The sequence below is a fragment of the Acanthopagrus latus genome, chromosome 6, assembly GCF_904848185.1.
Source record: "Acanthopagrus latus isolate v.2019 chromosome 6, fAcaLat1.1, whole genome shotgun sequence".
Taxonomy (NCBI): Eukaryota; Metazoa; Chordata; class Actinopteri; order Spariformes; family Sparidae; genus Acanthopagrus; species Acanthopagrus latus.
The window spans coordinates 16,301,424-16,328,569 of record NC_051044.1 but is presented as its reverse complement, the minus strand read 5'-3'; the positions used below and the strand labels follow the sequence as shown (position 1 = coordinate 16,328,569).

At 41.2% G+C, this 27,146-nt stretch overlaps 2 protein-coding genes across 2 annotated transcripts; both read left to right on the top strand.

Annotated features, from left to right (window-relative positions):
• The first annotated feature begins 1,446 nt into the window (after positions 1 to 1,446).
• On the top strand, positions 1,447 to 11,548 carry LOC119021173 (transketolase-like). The gene is made up of 14 exons (XM_037101242.1): positions 1,447 to 1,685; positions 3,633 to 3,750; positions 3,892 to 4,005; positions 4,108 to 4,205; positions 5,011 to 5,202; positions 5,356 to 5,474; positions 5,740 to 5,936; positions 6,015 to 6,179; positions 7,314 to 7,470; positions 7,944 to 8,074; positions 8,161 to 8,244; positions 8,361 to 8,454; positions 9,341 to 9,463; positions 10,932 to 11,548. Exons 1-14 carry the CDS (start codon positions 1,579 to 1,581, stop codon positions 11,117 to 11,119), a joined length of 1,887 nt encoding a protein of 628 aa, XP_036957137.1. The 5' UTR covers positions 1,447 to 1,578; the 3' UTR covers positions 11,120 to 11,548.
• Positions 11,549 to 15,084: 3,536 nt separating this feature from the next.
• On the top strand, positions 15,085 to 26,927 carry LOC119021172 (protein bicaudal D homolog 2-like). The gene is made up of 8 exons (XM_037101241.1): positions 15,085 to 15,593; positions 20,303 to 20,515; positions 21,232 to 21,384; positions 21,727 to 22,173; positions 22,385 to 23,374; positions 23,561 to 23,712; positions 24,175 to 24,406; positions 25,668 to 26,927. Exons 1-8 carry the CDS (start codon positions 15,354 to 15,356, stop codon positions 25,668 to 25,670), a joined length of 2,430 nt encoding a protein of 809 aa, XP_036957136.1. The 5' UTR covers positions 15,085 to 15,353; the 3' UTR covers positions 25,671 to 26,927.
• The last annotated feature ends 219 nt before the right edge of the window (positions 26,928 to 27,146 follow it).

Below are 27,146 nucleotides of genomic sequence, written 5' to 3'. Positions count from 1 at the left end.
TTAGGCTCCTTCACATTTGATTTCTCACAACATAATTCAAATATTATGATAAATACTAGAGAAGGGTAAACATGTACTCTGTATGAGGTTGTGCTTATCTGTAAGGTTAAACTCATGTAAATAGGTCATTTTCAGTTTCAAGGAGAGGAAATAGCTGTTTTACCCTCCAGGTAATTTAGAGGAAGGCGCTCTCGGTGGTGAGGTCCAGGCACGTCTGTTCGTTGGCCCTTGAGGTCGGCTGCTGCAGAGACTTTCTAGGCTAAAGACCACAGTGTCATCATGATGATGTGAGACAGAAGAAAACAGATGAGATGAGAAGCAGGTGGTAAGATTTTGTCCGTATCAACAGTTTGAGATGTAGATTTTAAAGGACACTACCACCCCTCCCCCTCTCTGTCTCATACTGTCTCATTCTCGTTTTGATGGCTGCTGATTTGATACAAATCATATGTATATATTAATTCTCAATAGCACTGCCTATCTACCACCGATTCTTGTTTTTTAAGATTTTTTTTTTGATTTTTTGATTTTTTTAGAATCTATTATTGTTTATTTGTTTTCCTGAATGTATCTTTATCTTATCTTGTAATTTTTTTTATCGTTATTCAATTTGGCACTGATTTTAACATTTACTCACTTTGACACTTCGTATTATCTTGCACACTTTTGTGTTATTAGTTTGCTGTGTTTTTTTTATTGTTTTCTTTTTTCTTGTTTTCAAATTTTCTTTCCCCTCTATCTTTGTTCATATTTCTCTTTTTTGTTCTATTAATTTTTAACTCTCTGTTCATCATTCATTCATCATCTTTATTTCCTAATAAATTTCCAGCAAAAAAAAATTGCGGGCCTTTTCAAAAATGAGTTTTAGCAATAAGAGCGGGGCCTTTGTGAGTGTGAGTAAATAACAAAGAACAATCAACCATCAAGCTCTGAAGTATCTGTTTAGACAGAAAAGCCAAAGTGAATCAGGGTGAGATGCATCAAATGTCTCCCCTCCTCCCCCGAATCATCCAGCCCCGCCTTACAGACACACACACACACACACACACACACACACACACACACACACACACACACACACACACACACACACACACACACACACACACACACATTCTATTGCACATTTGTATCTGTGACACACCTCCACCATCCCAGTCACGCAGTAGCCAATGAAATGACTGCTGTTGGATTTTAACAGCAACACCCAGCTCACGTCACTGGATTCCTCCTCCTCTTCCCCCTCCTCTGTGTGTGTGTGTGTGGGGTGTGTGTGTGTGTGTGTGTGTGTGTGTGTGTGTGTGTGTGTGTGTGTGTGTGTGTGTGTGTGTTTGTGTGTGTGCGTGTCCTTGTGCATCTATGTGTCCGCACGCCTCATAGGATAAATGCAACTTCTCCTCCATTCTCTCTCTCTTTCTCTCTGCCTCCATCACTCACACACACACATACAGGTGCTGCTCTCTGGCAAGCCTCACTCTCTCTCTCACACACACACATTCAAAACACACAAAACTCAACAAACAGTTCTTACCCGGTCCACTTTTTTTCTGGTGCTGAGGAACTTGACATTTTGCCTTCATGGAGGATTACCACAAACCTGACCAGCAGACAGTGCAGGCACTGAGGAACATCGCCAACCGCCTCCGAATCAACTCCATCAAGGCAACAACTGCAGCGGGCAGCGGGTGAGTCGCCTCCACTGGCTCTCACACATCACCTTTACAGCTGTTAATGCAAGGCACAATGCAAAAATACAAAATGGTGCAAAACATATTGCAAATTTAAAATTGCTTTGCAGCATGCATAGATGACCACAGTCAGACACACACACACACGCACACACACACACACACACACACACACACACACACACACACTCAGACATGTGAAGGGCCAAAGGAACATCATGTCCTGCCTTTGTTCTCCTCGTCTAGTCCACTGACTGAATCATTTCAACATCCACAGTTATTTGATAAGTTGGGCTCTGGATTTCTCCTTGATTAAAAAAAAAAAAAGATGAAATGAAAATATCGAGATTACGCAACAGGCTTTATTCTGCATTATATAACATTTATGGAATATAAAATACACACTATTTTGCAGAAAAATTAAATGCATCTGTTTTTATCCTTTTGATTTGAGTGCAGTTAAAACATTTTAATCACAGCTAACATTGAAATTGAATTTTTTTTTTTTTTTCAAGTGATCAGATTTTCATTTTCTGGAGAATGACAAAAAATGTATAGTTCTTTGATGCATTTAGGCTATTTCAAAATATGATGTTTACGTTTGTATCTTTGCAGGATGAATATTGTATTTGATTTCTGACTTTGAACACACAGTGTGCCACTGTGCAGTATCAGGCACAATAGACCGCCTTCCATGTGCAATGCTTAGTGAGGGATTGCATGTTGCAGACATGGTTCTGTAAGACTTGCAAGTGATGAAGATCCCTTGTATCATGTCTGCATTATACCTTAAATATAGATTGTTCCTGCATCATTCAGTGTGCAATATCATACTATAAATAATATTAAAGAAATGTCTCTTTAGACAGAAATCGGTGGAAGAATGGTGACTTTCCCCAGAATGTTCAGTTTGAATAGCTAACGGAGCCCAGAATTGTCTATCTAAATTAAAAGAATCAAGAAGATTACAGGTGCATCTAAAACAATTAGAATATCATTGAATTCAAAAAGTAAAACTTTCATATATTCAAGACTTATTACACATAAAGTGAAATATTTCAAGTCTTGTTTTGTGTTGATTTGATGGTTACGCCTTCCAGCTTATGAAAAGCTATTATCTCTAGTATCTTAAAATATCATTACATAAATGTTACATACCACCATCAACAATAGGATTTATAATACAGAAATGTCGACTTTCTGAAAAATAGGTTCATTCATGCACTCAGTACTTGGTTGGGACTCCTTTTGCAGGAATTACTGCATCAGTGTGGTCGTAGCATGGAGGCGATCAGCCTGTTGTACTTGCGATGTATCAGGGAAGCCCCAGTTGCTTTGATAGCTGCCTTCAGCTCATCTGTATTGTTGGTCTGGTGTCTGTCATAGATTCTTATGGGGTTTAAGTCACGGCGAGTTGGCTAGCCAATCAAGCAGAGCAACACGATTACACCAGTTACAACTGTCTAATTTTAATAGTATGATTGTATTTAAAACTGGTTCTGTTCAGGGCCTTTGCATGCAGCGTGCTCTATTAGCACCACAGACACTGCATTTTTCTAACATAGAAACTTGTCTAACTTTGAGCCATCTTGGGTTTTCTGTTAAGGCGATGTGACATCTAACTATAAATATATATGTTAAAAAAAAATCAACATTCTTGTTTTTTATTCTTCTCATAAGAGTGTATGTGCACTATTTTCAGTTATCATAATTCACATCCCTGGATGATTTCACAACTTGATTACCTGGGCTGCATCTACAGCTACACCTCTGCAAGAACAGAATAGCATTTTGAGACAGTAGCATCAACTTACACCTGTAATAATAGACAAAATGGTATTTTAGTAACCTGCTGTTAATTATAAATCTGTTTAAATTGAAGCAGTGTGTGTGCACGTGTGTGGCTGACATGAGGGTAACCGCAGCTTCTCCTCTGTTGTGCAGTCATCCCACATCATGCTGCAGTGTGGCAGAAATCATGTCGGTGCTGTTCTTCCACACCATGAAGTACCGCTACGATGACCCACGCAACTTCAACAATGACCGCTTCATCCTGTCCAAGGTGACGATCACTCAGTCCTGCTGGTCTAACCTACCGGTTATTTCTATACTTTTGGTTGTGTCTAAACGCAGCTCAGAATTTGGTTTCCTTGAAATACTAGTTTATAACACTGATCTGTTGATGTTCTCTCTCTTCCTTCAGGGTCATGCTGCTCCGGCCCTGTATTCCATGTGGGTTGAAGCAGGCTTCCTTAAGGAGAGCGAGCTGCTCAGCTTGTGCCACGTTGACTCCACCCTGGAGGGTCACCCAACCCCTGTAAGCTACCACATGTACTCACACACTGGCCATCATCTAATGCAGCACAACCGGTGCACTGAATGTTGTGGTAACACTTTGTGTGTGTTACGTGCATTTCAGAAGCAGCAGTTTGTGGATATAGCCACCGGCTCCTTGGGCCAGGGTCTTGGTGTGGCCTGTGGAATGGCTTACACTGGGAAATACTTTGACAAGTCCAGGTAATCTGCCATACATGTGGATACACACAGAGGCAGAACACTGTCTCTGTAGACTGACTATTTTAGTATACATGTACGCATTCTAAATGATTTGCCCTGACTCAGATTAATTTGACATAAAATACTAACATTCATAACATTACAGTGTGTTGATAGAACAAACATTGTAATTTTAGGTCTGCATTTTGAATTTTAAGGTTGGAATCGTACTTCAGCGATAAGGGTTTTCTGGATTCTGTGGGTGTGTGCTGCGGCTACATGCTCTGCTCTCACAATTCTTCTGCTCTAATAATCACAGGCCCAGCAGTCATATCTCACTTATTTTTACCATCCAAGCAGATCTAATCTCAGAATCAAGCTTATGCATTGTGCTCTCAACCATGCATTTGTGTTTTAGTTGATTGCTCTAACCTATTATCATAAACTGATTTTATTTCCTTTGTAAAGGGGGGGGGGGCATTAAATGAAACACCAATAAAGATGAAATAGGTAATATTTGACCTGTACAATAGTGTTTATTGTCTATATGTTTGGAATAGTCAGATGGTAATTTGTCCTATTTCAATTGGCTCTGTGGGATTCTTATGGGAGACTTGTTTCGGAGGCAGGTGTGAATCTCAGCAGCCACGCCTTCGGGGGCCTTGGGAAGCTTTTATCATGTCACAGCTGGTTACCGAGCCAACTGTCAGATAATGGAAAAGAGAATCAATCTGACTGGAAATGTGTCAGAGGAAATTTACGTGAGATTTGCCTGCTTCTTGAACACCCCGCCCTCGCCCACGTCTCACCCTGTTTTCCACCTCAGCTATCGTGTGTACTGCCTGGTGGGGGATGGTGAGATGTCAGAGGGTGCTGTCTGGGAGGCCATGTCATTCGCCTCCTACTACCAGCTGGACAACCTGGTGGCCATCATGGACGTCAACCGTCTGGGCCAGAGTGACCCTGCACCCCTGCAGCATCATGTGGAGAAATATCAAAAACGCTGCGAAGCTTTCGGGTAACAGTGCAGAAATCTCAGAGCTCTGTCTATCCACAACTATTACCTTTAGTGAATTCTGTCTTGTGTGTGTCCGTGCCATCTTCCTATCTATCATACTGAGTGTGTTTTAACGTCTGCCTTTGATGTGTGCGTGTGTGTGTGTGTGTACAGTTGGCATGCCATCATTGTGGATGGACACAGTGTGGAGGAGCTTTGCAAAGCTCTGAGCCAGCCACGCCATCAACCCACCGCCATCATTGCTAAGACCATCAAGGGCAAAGGCATTCCAGGTAACAGTGTGTCTGCGTCTGTCCTGCTCCTCATCTATATCTATTATATTTTATTTGGCTGCCTGTTGGCTGCCTGTTGCTATAACTTCTGGGAGAGAGTGATTGTTTTTCACTTAACATGAATAACACTTTACAACATTGCCTCTGCCATAAACATTTCTGCCCTGAGTCATCTGAGTGGTCCTTGTGTAACAATAAAGATAACCTCCACCAGCACAAATGTCACACTCTCCACCAATGTGATGCCATGTGTATGTGGTTTCAGCCGCAGAGGATAAGTTGGGGTGGCATGCCAAACCTCTGCCCAAAGACATGGCCGACATGGTGATGAAGGACCTGCAGAGCCGCATCATGAACAGCAGCAAGCACCTGTACCCTTCTGCTCCCATCGAGGACGCACCGCCGGTCAGCCTGCGGAACATCAGGATGCCAAGCGCGCCCAGCTACAAGGCTGGAGAAAAGGTTTGTCACCTGCACACGAGCAGAGGGAAATAACTCAGTTATGTTTAAAGATGATTCACGTTTTATCTTTCTTTAAAGATTGCCACACGGAAGGCATATGGCATGGCGTTGGCCAAGTTAGGCCGCTACAATGAACGTGTTGTGGCCCTTGATGGAGACACCAACAACCTCACCTACTCAGAGATCTTCAAGAATGAGCATCCCAACCGCTTCGTGGAGTGCTACATCGCTCAGCAGAACATGGTATGACCCCTCATGACTCTGTAGATTATTATCTTTGTTAACAAAGACATCTACATTTGCTTTATGAGATTTTGATCTAATACTCTAATACTTTTTGGAAAAACACAAACAAAACCTCCCTCTCTCTCTTTAATGAGATTTTGCTGAGTAAATTGCTCTTTCGCAGCTCCGACTTGACATGAGTGCATCTTCATCTCACAGCTGTGCATCTGAGCCTGTGTCACTTAATTATTCATGACTATCTATACATAATGTAAGGACGGGCAAAGACATGACCCATTGGCCCACTTATGTCCAGTGTGGCTGCTGCTGACACCAGTATGCGGGCAGCATCCATCCAAGAAGGATGCTGCCCGATATTATTTTATCCGATCTTAGATTAGTAAATGGCAGCGAGGCGATCAGACATTAATTCCCTGCTTGCGCTGTTCCAGCAGCAGCCAACTCCAATGTAGGTCAGGCATGTGTGTGATGATGAGTGATGATGACAAGTGTATTCAGAAGTAAAATATTAATCAGCGCAGTGGGTGGGACCATCTGGCTGAATGCGTAAAGGAAGTCAAAAGTTGAATGACGACATTTTTGTGTCTTATAGAAATTAGATTTAATCAACTATTGCTTTCTGAATAAACACAATAAAATCAAACCCTCATTTGCTGTAAACACAGATAAATGAAATTCTACTGGACACTTTGGATGAAACTGGGTGAAGTGCAGCCTTTAAAGAAGTCATTAGTCTTCTTTGATTACGTCTTTAAGAATTTATCTAACATCACAACTGCACTTTCATGGATGTTTCGTTGCTGCTTTTCACGAGGCAAAGGGAAGGCGTTGTTGGATTGGGGGAGAACTGTGGAGACAGGACAAAGGAAATTATTTGTAAGAGGAGGTATGCCACTGATTCCACCCATATGGGAAAATAAGCTGCAAAGCTTCGAAGAAATTGCTCCTCACTGACTCTCTACTTACTGTGGAATTTGGTTCAAAGAGTCTGTATATTTTATGAAATATGTTTTGGTGCCACCGGAATTTCACCCTCTGGGTGATCTTTTTGGGATCCAGCACGTGTGACCTGTGTTTATATGTTATATCTCTTGTGCTCCTGTGTTAAATTAAGATACATTCCTTTCACAGGTCAGTGTTGCCATGGGATGCGCTGCCCGTGAGAGGAACGTTGTGTTTGCCAGCACTCTTGCTTCCTTTTTCACCCGCGCCTACGACCAGCTACGCATGGCAGCCATCTCTGAAAGCAACATCAATCTGTGTGGCTCCCACTGCGGCTTGTCCACCGGTTAGTCGACTGCTGCTAATGAGCCCGCCACAACCCCTTTCACACACCTTACCCGCCCACACCTTCACAAAATCCACCTTTACTCCCTCCTCACTGAAGCCAGACATTTCACAACACTTTCTCAGACCACATCCACTGTATTCCTTATTGGTATGAATATGTATAAGAATTATGTGTGGTTTTGTGTGTGCAGTTGTTTCAATCCTTTCTCTTTCCCTCTAATCCTGTTTTCCCTACCGTTTACCCTCTTCGGCCTTGCAGCTAGTGCTCAATCCTCCCCTTTTCTCCCTTCCTGTCTGCCCTGGAAGCTGTCAGCAGGGAACCAGGTGTCCCTCTGTTAGTGCAGGTACACTGCATGCAAAGTCTGGCTCTCTGGATCTGCATGTATCAGCTCACCTGACCTGTCAATATATTTTGAGGATTTTCTGAATGTTGGTTGCAATAAATCAACTATAAATGTACATACATTACAGGAGAGGAAGGCCCCTCTCTGATGGGTCTAGAGGACGTGGCTATGTTCAGAGCTCTTCCCACAGCGACCATTTTCTATCCCAGTGACGGTGTGTCTACAGAGAAGGCCGTGGAACTGGCTGCAACCACAAAGGTAAGTGCAATATCTGTGGAACATTTACATATTACCAAAAACACCCTATTCGCTGTCTGCTAATTGCCATGTGTCCCTTTGTAAAGGGCGTTTGCTACATCCGAACCAGCCGCCAAGACAGCGCCATCATCTATAACAGCAACGAGGACTTTCATGTTGGACAGGCAAAGGTGAGGCGTCTGTCTGCTTGCGTATCTGTTAGGACTGAAAGGGAAATAAGATAAACAGAAAACACTGTTGACAGTGATTGGAATGATGCAGAAGAAAATACCTTTCCATTTGCCAGGTGGTGTACCAGAGCAAAGAGGACCAGGTGACTTTGGTGGCAGCTGGAGTGACTTTGCACGAGGCCCTGGCTGCAGCTGAACATTTAAAGAAAGGTACGGGACATTAAATGCCACTTCTGAGCAAAAGAACAACAGAATATTATATCTGATAAATAAATTGCATGTTAAATCTCCTGAGATGAAATGTCTTGTATCACCCATCCTCAGATGTGATTCTTATTAAAGGGCCCATATTGCAGTAAACAAGCTCAGCATGTGTTGATGTATCTTCAGTTCTAACTAACAGGTGGGGAGGTGCAAGCTTTGCAACCAGGCCTGCACGCACCCTGCAGTTAGTAAGAACTGAAGAAGAGAGAAGAGTGAGAAGTTAAACGTCTTCAAGAAACTGAAATAAGTCCAGTTACCTATGACATAGGCATCCACGTTTTTTTTTTTAAATCATAAGACAGATATAGGTGCTTGGTCCATGAAGAAATGCACACTACCTGCATTCAGAAACCTTTTAACAAGCCATCAAGACTTCTTTAAGGTTGTGATGTCACAGTTATAAGTCAGCCACACCTCCAGCTTGGACATGGTTCCAAAAACAAGCAGATCTGATGCAGAAACACAGAGGGCAATACTTGCTCAGGCCTCTCAGAGCGGACCAATCAGGGCTGATTGGACTTTCAGGAGGAGAACCTGTGAATAACCATAATATGGGACCTTTAATCTTTTTAGACTTCCCACATACTGCTTCATCTTTTTCACTGCTTTGCAAACTTTGACAATAATTGCTTTTCATGGAGAAATACCCTCACTTACAGCAGAGCAAATTGTGATTTTCACTGTGATACTTCATACGTTTTATTGATTAAATCACTAGTTATAAGACACAGGATTCATAAAGCCATCCTTATCTTAGTGACACTGCGTGTCACAGTTGCAGCGATTTTTTTGTGTGTGTTGTATTATTCAATTAAATTGCCTGAATTTCCAGAGCGGATCTCCGTCAGGGTCATTGACCCCTTCACAATCAAACCACTGGATGCCAAAACCATCATTGACCACTCACGCGCCACTAGGGGACGAATCATCACTGTGGAAGACCACTACTATGAAGGTAGGCTCTATAAAACTGTTCAGTTCCTGCATATTGTATGACCACTACCCACCTAGCAGCAACACGCTTCTCAGCGTAACACGGCCGGGCTCTGCCATTGGTCCACATCGTTGAGTGTGCTGTGGTGGCACGCGTCCATTGGTTCAGCTACAGAGAGGTGATGTGGTGGCATTTGCTTATTGGCCGTGAAGGGAGGCTGACTGCTGTGTCCCCTCATTGCATGCAAGGTATTAGTATTGTGGTGCATTTGGTAAGTGTGAGAGGCAGAGAGGCAGAGTGCTGTCGGATTTCTTTAACTGAGCATGTGCCCATGGGGCTCTCTGTGACCTAAATAGCACAGACAGCCATGCCCTGTGCCTGTTAAGAGAGAGGGGATGGATGATGGCACGGACTCGACTAGACAAAGGATGTTTAGCAACTGTAATCAGTCTGATGTTAGGATATCTCGTGCATTTACATCTGGATTAAGAAGATATAGAGTTCAAGGGGAAATGTTTAGATGATGATGTCTTTTCCTCTCTATTTTGTGTACATGTATAATGCATGTGATTAAATTATGTCGTTAAGCAGCCAAGCTTGGGGAGTAACAGAATACATGGAACAGGATAATGTAATTATGCATATTTTTATCCAAAAAAGGTAACTATATCCGGTAAAATTATAGAAAGAATATGTACCGTTAAATAGATTTAAGATATCTCAAATAAAATGGGGATTTACCAACAGGATTTCAAATCTTAAAAAAATCAAAATGAAACACTAGTCTGCACAATTACATTAAATCAGTTTTGTGATTCTTGGATTATGTTAATGACTACCTTTTTTAACAGGTAATCAGTTGTATCAGAATACATTCTTAAAGTAACCCCCCCCCCAACCCTGTACACAGCCAACAAATTGTTGCTGTCAAGCTCCAAGGCAAATATTGTACTTTTTACTCCATCGCATTTGCCTGAATGTTATAGTTAGCCATTTTTTTCTTATGAACTGGAGAATTAACTGTTGCCCTTACTTAAGATAAATGAATATTATCAAAACCTTCTAGGATTGGGTTGAAAACACATCATCACAAGGCTGAAAAGTGGCACTGTATACAGAAATACATGGTTATCACAGTACAGAGATGTTACAAACATATGATGATTTTATAGAATATTATTCACTGTTGTGGATTAAATTATCCAACAGTACAGAAAACTCGTTAAAATGAGCCCAACAGCAGTAAAAGGCTAGAGAAACAGTGATGCAACAGTAACAGCATTCGAAATGAATCATATTAAAAAAAAAAAAACAATGACTCATTTTATTTCAAATGTTTGGAGAACATTTTGATCATACTTGAATACTTTGCTTGGGATGGATTTTGAAAGCCGGACCTTCTACTTCTACAGGAGATTTTCAAGTGTGATGTTGATTCGTTTACTTACAATAAGAGATGTTATTCATGTTATGAATTGTCGTTCCACAGGCGGCCTCGGCGAGGCAGTGTCCTCAGCTATGGTCAACGAGTCTGGCTTCAATCTGCACCGCCTGGCTGTGTCCCATGTCCCTCGCAGTGGCAAACCTCAAGAGCTGCTCAAGATCTACGGCATCGACCGTGATGCCATCGCCCAAGCTGTCCGCAAAATGCTCAGCAGCTCTACCAATGCCAAGTAACTTTCTCCTCGCCCCACCCACCCGTATCACACCCCTGCAGATGACAATAAACAGATATGTTTTTGATTCACACGACACCCAGCTCTTTAAAGTCCTTCACTGTGAATGCCCCCTAAGTGTGTACCGAAGTAATGTGATTTTGTGCTGTACGCTCTCAAGTAGTTTACCTCTCTTTCATGCGTCCATCACATCACACACAAGGACAGATACATATCCTCATATCTAAACTCAAAGTACTGTCTGCAAAATAACAAACTTTGTCAGTGGTGGATGCTCACGATACCAAACCATACATTATTACATGTTCAACATGAGTACTATGTGATGCTCTGGTGTGTTTTTTTAAAAAAAAAAAGCTTTTTGATTAACTTCAATCTAAGGAAATGTTTTTATATTGTTCTGATGTAGCTCTCAGTAAACTGGGTGGGGCGTAGTTTTAAACTAAGTGTTTCTCATGACAACATTGTCAGAAAGAAGCTAATTGAGTTGTTGTTTGTAGACGGTAGTGGAGAAAAAAAAAATCAAACAAATGTACGTAGGTCATAAAGAGCAGTCACTCAAAACAACGAATCACATCCTCAGACAATTTAAACTGTTTAATTTCATCTCTTCAGCACATTTCTTTTTTCCATGATCAACTTTAAAGTTACCATCAACTTAGACACCTCAGTGTTCATTTGTGCTGTACAACTGGACCATACCAGCAGTGTGATGATAATCATTATGTGTTCAGTGGCATCACCTTCCTTTTTTTAACATACGCTGGAGGGGCTGAGGGCCCCTCAAGTGCTGGAGAACGGAGAATGTGGCTGATTGTGACGATGAAGGTAGAGTTACATCTGACTTATGGACCCAAGAACAAACACTTTCTTTGTTACTTGAAATTTTCTATGTACCATACTTTCATGTAATAAAGCCCTCTGCATTTGACTTTGAGCATTTCCAGTGGTTTGTTCCTTTCCCCTGATTTTCCAAAGCAGTTCACATACGCATGCTCACACACACACACGCACCCGTGAGAGCACACACGCACACACACGCACACACACACACACACACACACACACACACACACACACACACACACACACACACACACACACACACACACACACTTTTGCTTATTCACGTTTGGAGAATTTACATATACATACATTAATTAAAAGATTAATATAAACATAGAAAACCATGATAATTGACAAGATAACAGTTTATACTGCACATATCTGCTTCATGTGTTTTATAAGTAAATTATTAATTTACAATTATGACAGACAACCACAGTAAATGAGCCTGTTTGCATCACTTCCCGGTAGAATTCAACATCCTTGAATCCAAAGTTCATTCCACCAAACACTTTGTACTCTGGACTGATTTACATTGACAATGTGGTTGTACACTCTCTCTACTACCAGGGGTGTTGTCTTTCTCTCAGCTCCCTGACCAAAAGAGACAAAAAACACTCTCAGATCATACAAATACCATCTTGTCACTTTTAAAAGACATTAGAAGGCACTGAATAGAGACTGCAATAAAGCTACAAAAGTTGCCAATCTATCTGAACACTGTGAAAAACTTAAAAAGGGTTGGGTTTTTTTTGTAATCCTACTCACCATAGAGAGCTGTATTTCCGTTTTGCTCCTCTTAGAGCAAACACAATGATTCCACATCCATAAGACATCGTGTAGACTGGAATAAAGCACATCATGACGTTACAGAAACACAATTTTCCACAGGCATGTAACATGTGCTGTATAAGTCATGTAGCTTTACCGTGGTATGATCTGAGGTTCAGGATGGCCACAAAAAGAGCAAAACCAAATCCCCAGCAAACATCTAAACACAGTTAAAGGAACATTATAGTCTTTATGAAGAGCAGGTCTGAATGGGGGTTCTAATTTATAACAAGCTTTCAAGGTCATTGTTTAATCATTTAAACTATATGTATTGATGGTTGCTGCATCTTTCCAGCAATATTATTGCTCACTCCATTATTGATCAGCTATAAATAATGCACATGCAATTGGATATTAATCAACCAATTATTAAAAACAACACTTGTTAGTGATAAATACATGTTTCATTGTTATTTTTGATATGCTCAGAGTTAAAAAAAAAAAAAAAAAAAAAAAGTGTGTGTGTGTGTGTGTGTGTGTGTGTGTGTGTGTGTGTGTGTGTGTGTGTGTGTGTGTACCTCTTATGTCATATGGACGGCCTTTACATCTCCGTGTATGGGCCGGCAGGTCTGACAGGAAGCAGACACCGTGAACATTGTTGAGCAACAAAACATATAATTAAGTTCTCATCTAAAATATCATGTACAGCATTCTAAAAAGGGAACATCCTCTGGTAATATAATGTTCTGGTTAATGTGCTTTAAAATACCTGGGGAGAGTTTAAAACAAAGTTCATCTTACCAGATATTATGCCCAGAACCTCAAACAGAGTGGTGAAGAACACAGCAAGAACTACTGGAACTGTGAGTGCTGGAGATGCAACAAGGACATCAAGACTCACAGAGTACATGTTTTAAAATTGAAACTGAAATAAAATAAAAGGTGGGTTTGATGGTAAATAATAAAAATTGGAAATGTCAAAATTACTGTACTTACAACGATAGGGTCTATAAAGCGCTGCTGCCCATCCAAGACCAAAGCAGATTGAATAAAAGTGGTAATATTTGTCTGAAAATGTTCAGAACACTACATTAAAGTCAAGAAATAGCTTCTAAATACATATGAATTTGTTTTGGGGTGTGCAATAACCCTACACTTTTAATGTAGACTAAACATTACATACAGTGTTTGTAAGCGTCAGCAACTGTCCGGCCATATTCCTGAAAGAGCAAATGTAATCATGATCTGCATGTAAAGAGAAATCAATTCAAACACCTTGAGTGGATAAACACAAAGAGAGAAAGCAAGAGAGAGGGAAACTGAAAGAAGACAAAGACGGTAGAAGAGAGTGAACCCAGACAATATATACTTATTTGATTAAATAATGTATATGTACAGAATATAGTATACTAACAGAATGTATTAACATTACCACATGTGGAAGACCTTGACAGTCAGGAATGCAGGTGTACCCACCATTTACTGAAGGTTCAACTTCAGATGAAGTCTTCTGGCAGGTGCAGCAACAACTGAACGATCAAACATCCCCTCAGCTGCCATAACCAGATAAACCACTCTGCCAAGTAATGTGACAGAGAGGGAAGTCCCACATAAGACTGTTTTGCTTTCACATTCATGTGGTTCACAGTATGTCCTGAGGCCTGAACAACAAAACCCCACACAAATAACTGACTTTAATAGATTTGCTGTCTAAGTCTATGCATTCAGAAATAAAAGTCAATCATTTTGGGAGCAGCGTTTACATCTAAATTCTGAGCAGAGGTGATACAATTAGACAGTTAATCAATTAGTGTTGTGACAGTCAATTAATCTGCAAATGTTTGGATATTGATGAATCATATAAGTTGTTACATTAGAGAAGAATATCAAATATTTGATGACCCCACCCTGCTTTTTCGGCATTTTGAATCATTTAAAACTAAATATTTTGGGGGTTTGTTTGTCGGATAAAATCAGGCTCTGGTAGTTTCTGATGGGGAGTTTTTATTTATTTCTTTTTACATGCAAAATGATTTAGCCAGTCAGAACATGATTCATTATTAATCATTTAAATTATTGTATTTGCAGCCATAAACAAATTGTGTATTTAATAGTTTAAGCACAGTTGATACAGTTGTAGTTCGCTACAACGCCTCTAGATGGCAGTGTTGTATCGACATCTGCAGGAGGTTGCCGAATCCGAGCTGAACTTGCGCAGTGCATTCTGGTCCTTGAAGTCAACGTGGCCGCTGAGGGACGCCAACGTTGGGATGCTCGCGCTCAACTTAAAACTACATTTCCCTCCCCACTTACACAGATTTGAATGCCGTTCAGGAGCAGCTTTTTTTTCCAATCGATGATCTCAACTCAAGTTTTCCTCCGCCAGCTTCACGAAGAGGCTCAAGAAACTCCTCGAGAATGATAAAAGTGTCGCCTAGGCTGAGCACTGTCGAAGTCTGTGGCGGGAGAAGGCACAATGAACTAAACGCCATTTAAGTCCTGACAATGCGGTTCAAACAAAGAAGGCAGTGATTTTGCGGTCTCGGTGGTTTTCTCTGCTGCTCCTGTTAGCCAGGGCTGGGTCCCGTTACAGTTGGGAGTCGGCGAGGCTCACCAAGATGTCCACGGAGGAGCAGGAATATGCCGAAGCGGTGCTGGTGACAGAGGCCGGGCCGCAGTGGCTCCGAGCCGAGGTCGAGCGTCTTACCCGGGAGCTCCGAGAAACGACCCACGAGAAGATCCAGGCGGCGGAGTACGGGCTGGCGGTGCTGGAGGAGAAACAGCAGCTCAAGCAGCGATTCGATGACTTGGAGACGGAGTACGAGACGGTCCGACATGAGCTGGATCAGCTGAAGGAGGTAACGTCGGGTCATAGCCACGCAGACAGACACCTTAAAACACGAACTGGTGCCTGTGTCTGAATGTGGACACCCGCCATGGAGAAAATACCCTATTAGCCGCCCGCTAAGAGATACTAATTCTGGGCAGCGGCGGTAAACACTCAGACACAAACAAACAGTCAGTTAATCAGAACCATCATTACATTATGTAAGCTGTCAATCACGATCCAGGCTGCTTTGAGGTCTCAGATATAACTTTTGAAGTGCCACAAAGTGTATATTGATTAACTGGATCCTGTCTGTAAGGGTTATGACAGAGCGCTGTCGACTGTTTTCCAAGCATGACATAAACATCCCGGCTGAATGCTTTCCTGGTATTTTGAGGATAAACATTGATAAACATCGATATTTCTTTTCGGCCACTTCTTGCCAGTACTTGCTCCTCTTGCTGTGTAATTACGGCCTTCAAATTAGACGTCTGCTGCTGCAGGAGTGTATCATATTTACATGCCTATGTGGCCAACCTGGTGTGAGTTTATTGGGTCTAAAAGTAGCTGGAAGGATCAGGCTGTTTGGGAAAAGAATTGTGTTTCAGACGTGTTTTGCAGTTCAGGGTTTCATGCATAAGTGGATCCTGAGTAAGGATCTAGCAGTATTGTCTTTTCAAGCCCCATACTGATAACTAGTTGTCAAAGTGATCGTTAATCAATATGTGGAGCCGATATACATAAGCAGCAAAAATGAAAGCCATGGAGGGAAAATTGAGAATGACCAGTGATGGAATCTAACTAAGTACTATTCAGTTAAGGACTGCATTTTCTGTTAGTCTGTACTTCCACTCGTCTAAATGTTTTATTTTTATTGTCTGTATCTGCATTTTTTCTGACAGATAGCTGTTAAGATGAACCAATTTTCAAATGTGCAATATGCTCTTACACAATGTGCCACCTCCAACGATATCTGATTAATAATCTGAATTAGTAGCCTGTAAACATTGAATAATCTGAATGTGCAAAGTCACTATTAACTAATGTAGTTTGTTAATTGATAATATATAAGAGCTGTACTTGTACTGTAACTGTTTATTCCATTATATATATATATATATATATATATATATATATATATATATATATATATATATATATATATATATATATATATATAATGTTTGGCACAAAGACTGTAAATGAATATTCAGTCCCAAATATTGGTTCGCGGTCTTGATTTAAGTATTAGCGTCTACACTGAAAAAGCCACAGCGGTCGACCCCTAAACTTTTGTTGCTCGTTACCTTGTAAGGTCAGATCATTCAGTGTTCATAGGCACTTACTTGTGACATGTAACAAGCAGATAGTGTCGTGGATGGGACATTAAGTAGTGGGACTACAGAGGGGTGACCTCAGACAAAGGATGGTTGCTGCATCATTGCCAAAGCATTGCCTTTTAAAATGTATTTTCACAACTCCTATCCTGATGTCCTAATTGGCCTGTGAATTCCTTAGACCTGAGTTCACAAGGCAAGGAGGTTTTCATCTGTCATCATTAATGAATTCAGCTGCCCAAGACTCACTTTACCCAGCACATTTCAGCATTAAGATGTTATGACTTTAAGCCAAGCTGTTGTCAAGGAATCTCTCCTCACCTCCATTATGAGCCTGACACCTGTGGAGTAATTTAATTCTCACTTAAACAAATGTTGTGTCCTTCCCTTTGTTTTTTTTTAATATAGTAATCTGAGACATCGCCCATTGATTTCTGAAGGGATGGTTTGAAGTTTGGGTGTACCATTTGCTGCTATCTGTGACAGTTATTCAAGACAAAAAATTCTATATTGGTGGATGAGGAAGAACATGGTCAAAACTGAGGCCAAGACATATGTCAGTTAAGTGAACACAGCTCAAATGTACAGTTTCATGCATCTGGTCTTTATATCTTCCTCAGAAAGCAGTGATTTTTAAAACTGCCCCAGCAAAAGACAAAAGAAGAAGTTATATTAGCAACTGAGAGCCGAACTTGCGGGAAATGTTGACTGTCTCCAGAGAGAACTTGGGTTTTTCCCTTCTGTTCAGTTTAGACGGAGTTTTCAAGCATCTAGTTTATAAACCTTTTAGAGGAACTGTGTCTTAAGACCACTTCCACATTGACGTCAGCATTCAGCAGTTATAGTCCGCTCACTCTTAATAATTTAGTGTATTCGGATACTTCACTGTGTGGTATTTCTGGTAGCTAGAAGGCCATAAAAGTGTAATATCTTGTGCAGATCACTGCTCTGAGTAAAGATGAGTAATAAGTCTTTCTTAGCTGAGATAAATCCTTTGTTTATTTCTAGGTGTCACAACTTATTACTGATTGGGTCCAATTTTCACTAGTTGTTAATATTTCAATTAATCGAGAAATCTTTGTATCTATGAAATGTCACAAAATAGAGAAAGCTGCCTGTTATTTCCCACCACCCAAGGTCATGTATTCAGATTGCTTGTTTAACAGTCTAAATCTTGAATATAGTCAGATTACTATCATGTATGACAAAGAAAACCATCCGATTCTCACATTGAATCAATCAATTACGTGTCCAGTTTAAATGAGGAGCTGACGTGGGTCTTTCGCTGACTTATTCTTAGTTGTGTGTTGATGGTGATTTTCGTCCACATTGCTTAATTCACAACATAGGTCACAGTCCACTCATTGTTTGACTCATTGTTTGACTCATTGTTGGAGTCACCCTCTCGGTATCTCATGATTCTGAGCGCTGCTTCTCTCTTTAGTCGAGTATGTCACGGAGGCTGATGTAGGAAAAGGATCCATCCATCAGCGCCCGCTGTGCTTATTAAGCTATAGATCAATTCCCCTCACGACTGACCGCCGCTTGTTATACATACAAATTGGTCTGACTGAAAACTACTGAGGAAAAAGAGGCGGGGTCAGATGCCAGTGGAGACCTACAGCTCTGTGGTGGCTTTCAGGACTTTCTTGGACAGGAGTTGTTACATCACCAGTTCAGCTCAGTGTGTGTGTGTGTGTGTTGGGTGGACGTCTAAAAGCTTTCAAGTCAGTTGACTGTGAGAATCTGACATCAGCCTGTTCCTCCTATGAACTATTAATGTGTTGTCCTTACATTGTCAGTGCTGTCAGCTTAACTTTAGCCTAAACACAATCATAGCCACCGTCATTACACCCACCTCTCTGCTATGGAAAGATTTTTGTAGGACCTGAAAGTTGAGGCATTTGTGTCGTCAGTTCCCCCTGCATCTTCTGGAGTTTTGCTGTGGTTGCTGTGGTCTGACATTACTGAATATTCCAAAATGTCAGTAGATGACAGTTGTTATTTTTTATTTTGCAATACATTGTAGTCTTGTTTTGAAACTGTAATCCAGAGTGATTAAATGCCAATTGTTTAAAGAACTCACTGTCGCAATGTAGGATTATCTTTTATAAGAATTAAAGAAGAATTTCAGCTTTATTTGACAGATTTTTGGTAAATTATCATGACTTTTGTTCCTTTTTTGAGATGTTAGGGAGTTCTTGCCTTCAAACTGCATATCACAGACAAACACTGTATGTCAGCTGTTAAAGCAAGGTTAAGTTTGGGTATAAGGAAACGGAAGAGTTTTACAGAGATTTAAATTTGCAGAACTTGTGATGAAGTGATGCTTAACTCGTGATTTGAATGCTGTGAATGTGAAAATATTATCAAGTTATTTTGTTGAGGTTTGTTCGGGGCTCGTGACTGTCACTCTGATTGAATTACTGTATCAAGAAAAGGGCAGTCATGGCAAAACTCACATACATGTCTGCAGAGGTGGGAAGTCACAAAGAACAAATAGTTGTTCCGTACTAAAGTCGATTTAGTCGAAGTATTAATTTTTCTGAACTTTTTACCCTTACTCTCGACATTTTAACACAAATATCTGTACTTTCTACACCATTCTCAAAACAGGCTCGATACTTTAGTTTTAATACATTTTAAGGGAATTATTGATTATATTTATTTATGCCTTGTCGCATGCTGCACAAGACTGATTTCAATTTTTCAGTGCGCATCACACACAGCAGGTGTTGTAAGACAGAGGCTGAACATAAAAGACATAATGAGACAGAAATGGATAGAGAGGAACAGTTCAATGGGGAGGTGAGATTCGGTTAGCTTAGCACAGAAAAGGCCAGTAGAAATATCCTTCAGAAAGACTTCAGAAAGTGACTTCTTAGTACTGTCATGAATTACAAAGAAAAGCCACAGATCCTTCCATGTAGGAAGTTCTTTCAGTCAACCAATCTATTATTCCACTGAAGCTGCTGTGGTAGTCTGGAGTCAGATTTCCAAGACAGATCCAACTAAATGAAAGTGTTTTTTTTGTAGTCTCTGAATGTGGATTGGCAGACAGCAGCCTCCAGTTGTCTCCAGCTTGTCAAATGAAGATGACTGATGTAGTTCAAAGCCAGTCAGAGCTTGAAACAATCTTTTTCCAAGCTTGATGCCATGGAGTTACATCATGATATAAGGGTGACACAGCACTTGTGACTTAAAGGTCTCCTGAGGAACAAATGACTACAATGAATGCAGCGAATGACAGCCCCCCAGGTATTTGAAAGAAAATGTTTAGATAAGCAAAGCCTTATCTTATCACCAGTGGTTGTTTTGCTCATACTTGTGGTTCTGTGTGCATCTTTATTAGTCCTTGGTCATGATTTTGCCCCTGATGTTTGTTCTTACTGTGTTTCCCCAGGCATTCGGACAAGCTTACTCAACCCACAAAAAGGTGGCTGCAGATGGGGAAAGCAGGGAAGAGTCACTGATCCTTGAGTCGGCCAGTAAGGAGGCTCTGTACCAGCAGAAGATCCTTGAGTTGCAGAATGAGCTCCGACAGGCCAAAGTCTCCTTCAGCGGTATACAGGCTGAAAATGAGCGCCTGTCAGCCATCTCTCTGGAGCTGCGAGAGGTGATCATTTCATTATATGATTATTACACAGCATTACCTATAAAGCCAGTATATATCAATGACAAGTAGATCTTATAGGCTAGATCTTTTTTGTGTGATATGTTAACCGGACCTAGTTCACAAACAGACCCACTGTTTACATCTGTGTTGAGTTATGTGTGTTTTTTTAATAGTTGCCTTTCATGTGGTAAAGCTGTGGAAACTTTAAATGTCTTTCTCTAAATCAAATGAGGAGTTTCTGTTTGTTTTATGTTCAGTCATGTTCACAGGGCTTGTGCTGAGCCTCAGTTACAATTGTAAATAGGATGAAAGAGGTAAAGTTTATGGAAGTTTTGACTGAGACATGGAGCAAAGACCACCACCACTAGTGGTGAGTTGCGAGAGAGTCTAAGTTTGTGCTTGTAGTTGGGGGAGGGTCAGTTAGCAGGACTGCAGTGGAACCAGCAGGAAAGATGATGTAATGGTCCGCTGTGAGTGACACAAAGGATGTCCTCCGCCAGGCCCCTGTCTCTGTAGCATGGAGTGGTAAGTGGACCATGTACTCCTTCCGTCATTAGATTTGCCTGCCAAAGTCTTGACCCTGTGGTATTTGAAACACGCTGACACCCTGATCCTCATTTCTCTCACAGTGGCTGAACACTTGTAAGGATGTAGTTCGCACAGCCTGGGTGTTTTTCTTTTCTGACTATGATGATAAACTCAGATTTTTATTTCAGAGTTCAGAGCTGGCAGAGCTGCAGCGTGGTCAGCTGCGTGATGACATCAGAGAGTACAAGGTGCGGGAGGCTCGTCTGCTGCAGGACTACAGCGAGCTGGAGGAGGAGAACATCTCTCTTCAGAAACAAGCGTCTGTACTGAGACAGAACCAGGTGAGCTGAAGAAGACGGACCTTGACACTCATTGTGTTACACATCACAATCCTGAAAAATAGCCTCAAACAAGGTACATGTAATGTATTTCGTTCTAATACAACGACACATTGGTTCCTGTAAGAAAGGTACAAGATAAAAAATTAAAAACTTGTCACCTTCCAAAGACTTGAAATGTCCTTTAATTTCAAACAGGAGTCTAAAACAGTTTTCTTAAGTTTTTTTTTTTTTTTAATTTGCAGTGATTTTACAGAGATTTTAGGCCTAATAGAGAAATGACAGTGGACACATATCATTTGAGGAATATTGGCATCCTTATTTATATTTTTGCCATCTGCTTAGGTGGAATATGAAGGTCTAAAGCATGAGATCCGCCGTCTGGAGGAGGACTCCCAGTGCCTACACAGCCAGCTGGAGGAAGCCATGCGTCTGAGAGAAATTGCCGAGCGACAGCTGACAGAGGCGCTGGAAACGATTAAAACAGAGCGTGAGCAAAAGGCCACCTTGCGCAAGGAGCTCTCCCACTATATGACCATTGGTGGCTCTGTGTACAACAGCTCTTTCAGCATCTCCATCGACAACCTAAAACACCACGACGATCTTTCCGCCGCCAACGAGCCTGACAACGATGATCTGATCAGAGGCTTTGAAAACGGCTTGATCAAAATGGGCGAAGGTGATGAAAACAAGAGAGGAGAGGCTTTCAAGCCTGCTCCCAGCCTGGTGGACGACCTGCTGAGTGAGCTCAACATCTCCGAGATCCAGAAACTGAAACAACAGCTTGTGCAGGTATGAAGACCATGAGATGCTCTCTGCCAGCTGGCATGTTTTTACCACACCATAATTTAGCTTAAAGTTTAAGTCTGGCTCTGAAGTTGTTCGATGAATTTTGCCAATGTCAAAACATGTTGTTTGTTCAAAATGTTACTGCATAAGGTCCGCACAGTTGATCATCTTTGGCTGTATCAATTGCTCATGCATTTGAACTTTTGTATGTTAGGTGGAGCGGGAGAAGGTGACCTTGATCAACTCTCTCCAGGAGAGCCAGAAACATCTGGAGCAGGCCTATGGCACTGTGTCTGAGCAAAAGGAGACTGTCAACAGGCTGACCGAGAACCTCAGCGCAATGAGGAAACTTCAGGCCAGTAAGGAGCGCCAGTCTGCCCTCGACAGTGAAAAAGACCGGGACAGCCATGACGACGGAGACTACTATGAGCTGGACATCAATGGACCGGAGATCCTGCAGTGTAAATACACTGTGGCCGTGTCTGAAGCTGGGGAGCTGAGGCAGGAGCTGAAGACTCTGAGGGCAAAGTACGATGAGTGCCGAACCCAGTATGAAGATGAGCGAGCACGGCTGGATAGCGACGTCCACGAGTTGAGGTCCAAGTTGGCGTCCCTGGAGAAGATAAGCCAGGCAGATAAAGCAGAAGTGGCCCGCCTGGAGAAGGAGCTCCGTGTGGTCAGCGAGACTGCAGGAGAATCACTCGGCAGCCTCAATGTGGCCCAGGATGAGCTCATAGCTTTCAGTGAAGAGCTGGCCAATCTCTACAACCACGTGTGTATGTGCAACAATGAGACTCCTAATCGCGTCATGCTCGACTACTACAAGCAAGGCAAGGCCATAGTGAGAAGAGGGCAAGAAGGGAAGGAGCACCAGTCTTCAGTGCTTCTCACTAACGGTCTGATCAGTGAGACTGAAATGAAAAAGTCTAACTCAAGCAGCACTCCTGCTCCAGAGCATCGGCCAGAACCCATGAACATCTATAACCTCGTAGCTATCATCAGGGACCAGATCTGCCACCTGCAGCAGGCAGTGGACCGCACCACAGACCTGTCGCGTCAGAGACTCGCAAACCTGGAGCTGAGCACAGTGGCAGACAAAGACAAAGAGGCTTGCATGGAAGAGATCCTCAAACTGAAGTCCCTGCTGAGCACCAAAAGGGAGCAGATAGCCACTCTCAGAGCTGTGCTCAAGGCCAACAAACAGGTCAGGACACCACTCAGTGTGGCTATAAGTGTGTGTATGCATGCCTGCTGTGTATGTTTCTCTGAGGAAGGATGTTCATTGTTTCCCAAACTGTCTCACAGAAAAGGCTTTAGCTTGAAATAACCTCTGAGGTTAGACCTGAAATGCATGACATAGATGATTATAATGAGATCTTCTTCCCTTTAGACGGCTGAGGTTGCTCTGGCCAACCTGAAGAGTAAGTACGACAGTGAGAAGGGCATGGTGACTGAGACTATGATGAAGCTCCGCAATGAACTAAAGGCTCTGAAAGAGGATGCTGCTACGTTCTCCTCTCTTCGAGCCATGTTTGCTACAAGGTATGATTTTACAGAATCTGCGTTTTACCTGTGTTTCCTGACAAACATTAAATGAACCATCATGTGACTCATGTGCTCACACCATAATGTATGACTGTATGAAGAGGAAACAAAAATGATTTATATAAAACATATATTTCTATATATCCTGTCAATTCTGCCTTATTTCATCATATTTTTCTTGTAATGGAAAGAATTTTCAAAGTTTCCATGCATATTCTGCATGGCTATTTTGCATGAGTGTCTCTATATGTCTGCGAGAAAGACACAAAGCATTGTGGGAACAGTCTGATGTAATACTTACGCGAGTTGGCTAGCAGAGAACTCATCCTGCCATCTGGAAAATGCTGCCTGGGGAATGGAGAAAACATGTGACAGCAGCAGCACTTCAAAGGCTCATTGCTCCACCTGCTGGAAATAATGTGTATCTCTCGTGTCTTCCTTTTCCTCGCTTTCTCTCAGGTGTGACGAGTATGTGACCCAGCTGGACGACATGCAGAGGCAGCTGGCTGCTGCTGAGGATGAGAAGAAGACCCTGAATTCTCTCTTGCGTATGGCCATCCAGCAGAAGCTGGCCTTAACGCAGCGCCTGGAGGACCTGGAGTTTGACCACGAGCAGGCGCGTCGCAAAACTGCCACAGCGGCGGGAGGCAAGGGGAAAACAAAGGGCAAGGGAGCCGCTTCCAACCATCATGTAAGTCGGACGCTGTACTGCAGAACCACCTCTGAGCTACAAAGCCTCAGCAGAGGACCTCGGTTCTTCTGCAAGGGTTTTTGTGGCCTTTTAAAACTTTTATATCTACTTTTGCAGAATTTGCATCTCTCTAAGGCTTTGCATGCTCTCATTTTGTCTAACACTATGCTCTCTGTTTTTGTAGCCATCGTACATCTAATGAAATTTTTATATCACACCAATATTACTTCTTCAGGCTATAGTAGATTATTGTTTTCAGAATAAAATTAATATATAGAATCTATTCAGCTGGCACAGGGAAAGCATAAATCTCCCAAGCATGGAGCTTAAGTCTTGTTCTCCATAAGATATTTATATCCTCATTTGACCCGAGAACGACATGAAACTGGAAACCTACGTGCTAATTTTAATTCAACTGCTATTTGATTCCAGACTGCATCCCTCAAATTCGCTATACGCAGGTATGATTGATCATGGAAAGTACCAAGCCTTCGTCAGTGTTTGAGTTCTGCGATATGTTCGGGTGCCGGTGAATCTTTTTGGTGGTTGAGGTTTCAGTGAGGATCGTGCTACACATAATGAAGAAAGCATGAGGTGATAAGGGTTAAGCAGTTGCTGCCTTTCAGAAGAGTTTGCCACAAGAGGTCACTATTTTTGTGTTATATACTGTTTGAATGTATTTTTAGAATTTTATGATGTGTTAAAACCAAAATCTGACAACATTTTTAGATGTACAAATCTAAACCTCGGTCCCAACAGTTATGGTAGAAATGTTTTCTAGCAGAAATGTTGTCAAAAATTCATCTCTATGTGATCTCAGTTCAAAGTGTGACGGTTTTACTTGTGAGAAATTGATAACAAAAAAGTGTATAAGTGTGAATTTCAAGTAGGTTGAAAAGAAAAACAACAAACAATTGTCTGCATGAATATTTTTAGTTTGTTCCTACAATAAATAATGTTTTTCTTCTAAAAGTAAGAAGCTTTTTCTTTCTGTCCTTCATTTTCCTTTCTCTAAACATTATACCTCGCCCTTCAAACTTCAAAATTCTTGAACTCTTTGAAGGGAAACTGTCTTGAGTGACTCACTGAAGCCTGCATGCATAACACTCCTCAATCCTCCCTGCAAGCCTCTAACTTTCCTTTCTGCTGACTTTTAATTAACTTAATTGATAAACTCCATCTCACTAATGAAGTGGAAATTGAAATTCAATCAACAATCGATTAAATGTGATATTCCTGTTTTATCTTTTTCCATTTGCAGTAAATCTATGATGCCAAGTGTCCTTAAGGAGGTCCGTCAGTGTGTGTGACACAGTCACCTGTGCTCCTGGTTCCTTCACTTTCTAATCACGGTCCGGATCACATTATCGTTAACACAAGAACAAATCCAACAGTATGCTTTATAGTGCCAAAACACTTATGTGAAAAAAAGAAACACTTTGACTGCATAAAGAATGACTCATCGCATCAGCTGCCCACTGCAGTCCCTTCAGTCTTCCAACAATATGCACCACTATCATTACTGAAAAAGAGGAAGAATCAAGATGGGTGTTGTGCCGATTACTCATTGCCTATGTTACCCTGACTGAGCACTTAGGTGATTCCCCTTTCTTTCTAAAATCATACTAATTGTTTCAAGTGTCGCACAATGTTTTTACTGGATGTGCATGTTTATCTGACAGATTCATGACGACATTTCAAGTGATTCCAACATGTTTTATCTGTATTTATTTCATAGCAACAAAATCATAGATTATTCTTTCTGTAATTCTTTTATAACCAGACCTTTCAACCAACTGCTTGAAATCAAACAAAGAAGAGGAAATCCCTTTTTCTGCCTTGTTTTTTCCTTTTTCTTTTTCTTTTGGCCTTAGATTTAGAGGTGCCTTTTTGACAGCCTGTTTATTTTCACTATATAATCCTGCAAATATGGAGCTTCATATTCAGGGCGTTACCTAGATTTTGTATAATTTGGCTCCTCCTTTGTACACATGGCAGAGCTGTTACAAATGAAAAGTATGCGTTGTGACTAAAGAAAAGTATTAATGCCAAGCTTATTTAAAGATGTCTAAGTTAAGGTCAGATGTTAATAGTATTCATAAACTTTATTCATGAAGGAGAGATTTTTTAAAATGTCATTGTTTTAATACTATTTGTAAACCTTTGAGTCCATTGTCTGCAAACAGTAAGCCTGCTTTGTGTGTTTTGTGTATACAAGTGCAATTTGCAAACATGACAAGGAAAAAAGCTAAATGTCTATGCTATGTGAAAATATTTTACACATTGTTGCTCACATACTTGGTCCTAATTGATTTTATATGTTTTTACTATAACTGCAATTGTATTTATTTGACACTGTTCAGACTGCAGGATGTCATCATCCTTTTTGTTTTATAAAGGGAGCTTAAGTGGGTGTCGACAAGACTGAACTTGTGGCAAAACACTAGCAAGATTCATGACTGTGGGCTGCTGTCTGTGCTAACAGTTATGGCTGGTGATGAAATAAATCTAACTTTCACAATTTTGTAGTCATTGTTCTTTTTCATTTGAACATGAGTTAGCTACTATCGCACAGTAATTTTGACAATGAGCTTGTGTTCTTTCACAGTAGAGAAACTCAAAAATTTCATAGTATTTTGAAAAATTCCCCAAAACTCTAATCATGTTGACCATCCATGGGATGTCCTGGAACAATTACAAACTGTGGAGGATAAAGTATGGATCAGACTTCATACACCCC

Excerpts from the sequence above, each read along its gene's own strand:
- LOC119021173 (XM_037101242.1), top strand. The coding sequence starts at position 1,579 with ATGGAGGATTACCACAAACCTGACCAGCAGACAGTGCAGGCACTGAGG. Across the intron at positions 3,751-3,891 it reads ACCGCTTCATCCTGTCCAAG|GGTCATGCTGCTCCGGCCCT; the intron begins GTGACGATCACT and ends CTCTTCCTTCAG. Across the intron at positions 4,206-5,010 it reads AAATACTTTGACAAGTCCAG|CTATCGTGTGTACTGCCTGG; the intron begins GTAATCTGCCAT and ends TTTCCACCTCAG.
- LOC119021172 (XM_037101241.1), top strand. The coding sequence starts at position 15,354 with ATGTCCACGGAGGAGCAGGAATATGCCGAAGCGGTGCTGGTGACAGAG. Across the intron at positions 15,594-20,302 it reads AGCTGGATCAGCTGAAGGAG|GCATTCGGACAAGCTTACTC; the intron begins GTAACGTCGGGT and ends GTGTTTCCCCAG. Across the intron at positions 21,385-21,726 it reads CTGTACTGAGACAGAACCAG|GTGGAATATGAAGGTCTAAA; the intron begins GTGAGCTGAAGA and ends CCATCTGCTTAG.